Below are 1,143 nucleotides of genomic sequence, written 5' to 3' on the forward strand. Positions count from 1 at the left end.
TTCTTCTTCTTCTTCTTCTTCTTCTTCTTCTTCTTCTTCTTCTTCTTCTTCTTTCAGCGGACGAGTACTGTCCCCTGCGTGCATAATGATGATGTTATTATGTCCATCAATACCGAATTTCAATTGATTCTTTCGGAGGCTTACAGAATGATGCGTGTAATGTTTCCCAACTAATGCGATGTACCCATTCACATTCTAGGCACTATTCAACATTTTCGAAAAATGACCTCATTATACCTAGACACCAGAAAATATTCCTATACTATAAATAGAATACAACCCAACTTTAGGAATAAGGTAAAGTAAATTTCCTTTTACAAGTAGAGTCGAATCTGCTCTAACGGCCATCTGTCCAAGTCAATCACCCCCGTACAAACAACCACTTCCCCCTTCATCCATTGCAGTTTTTGTCATAATATTATAATGCCACAGTTTAAGACATCCCCCGGTAAAACAACCTCTTTCCCCCTCTACAAAGGGTGACCGTCTTGGACAGTTTCAACAGCAATTCTGTTCCTCTCACCAAGAAGTTTGACGGCATCATTGTTCAAATCGACGTATTCAGAATAGAGTTGCGGCATCACTTTTCCCGAGACGTCTCGCCATTTCTTCCACACTGTGGTCAGCTCCGTGTAGTTCCTGGACTTTGCCATTATGCGGGTCAGGTCTGGAGAGGAACAACAGCATTTCTTCTGTCATGATCATCATCCGTCGAGAGGATGGGATTTTATACTTTTACTTGTTCTTTTTTTTTTCATCCTCTGTTGCCATTAAGCATTGAGGAGAGATGAAATGGGATTTTGTGTTTAAGTAAAATTAGCAAATGTTTCTTTTCATAATGTTTGCTTTCATTTTTATGTCATTATAATTTTTGTATATACAAAGAAAGGGACATAGACACAATAACATTCATTTATTGCAATTAAAAAGCAGGACAGGCTAAACAACAGAAGGAAATAAAAGAAGTGGGACCAACCAGTGGAACCCTCCAACCACTAGCTCATCTGAAAAATACTCACTATATTTTTATTCCTGTATACAATTAGATAAATTCAAGTTTTGTTTATTGTTACTGTTACATGTAGCTGTTTGCTCCCCTTTTTCCCCAACCCCATCATCATAATCATATCTCTTTCTCTCTCT

At 38.1% G+C, this 1,143-nt stretch overlaps 1 protein-coding gene across 1 annotated transcript in view; it reads right to left on the minus strand.

The window, feature by feature from the left end:
• Positions 1–1,143, minus strand: part of LOC101849400 (angiotensin-converting enzyme-like) — a 19,122-nt gene that overhangs the window by 10,989 nt on the left and 6,990 nt on the right. Inside the window, exon 3 of the mRNA XM_035971882.1 lies at positions 524–667. Within this exon, the coding sequence (XP_035827775.1) occupies positions 524–667 (144 nt within the window). The remainder of the gene's footprint in view (positions 1–523; positions 668–1,143) is intronic.

Source organism: Aplysia californica, unplaced genomic scaffold (genome assembly GCF_000002075.1).
Source record: "Aplysia californica isolate F4 #8 unplaced genomic scaffold, AplCal3.0 scaffold00528, whole genome shotgun sequence".
NCBI lineage: Eukaryota > Metazoa > Mollusca > Gastropoda > Aplysiida > Aplysiidae > Aplysia > Aplysia californica.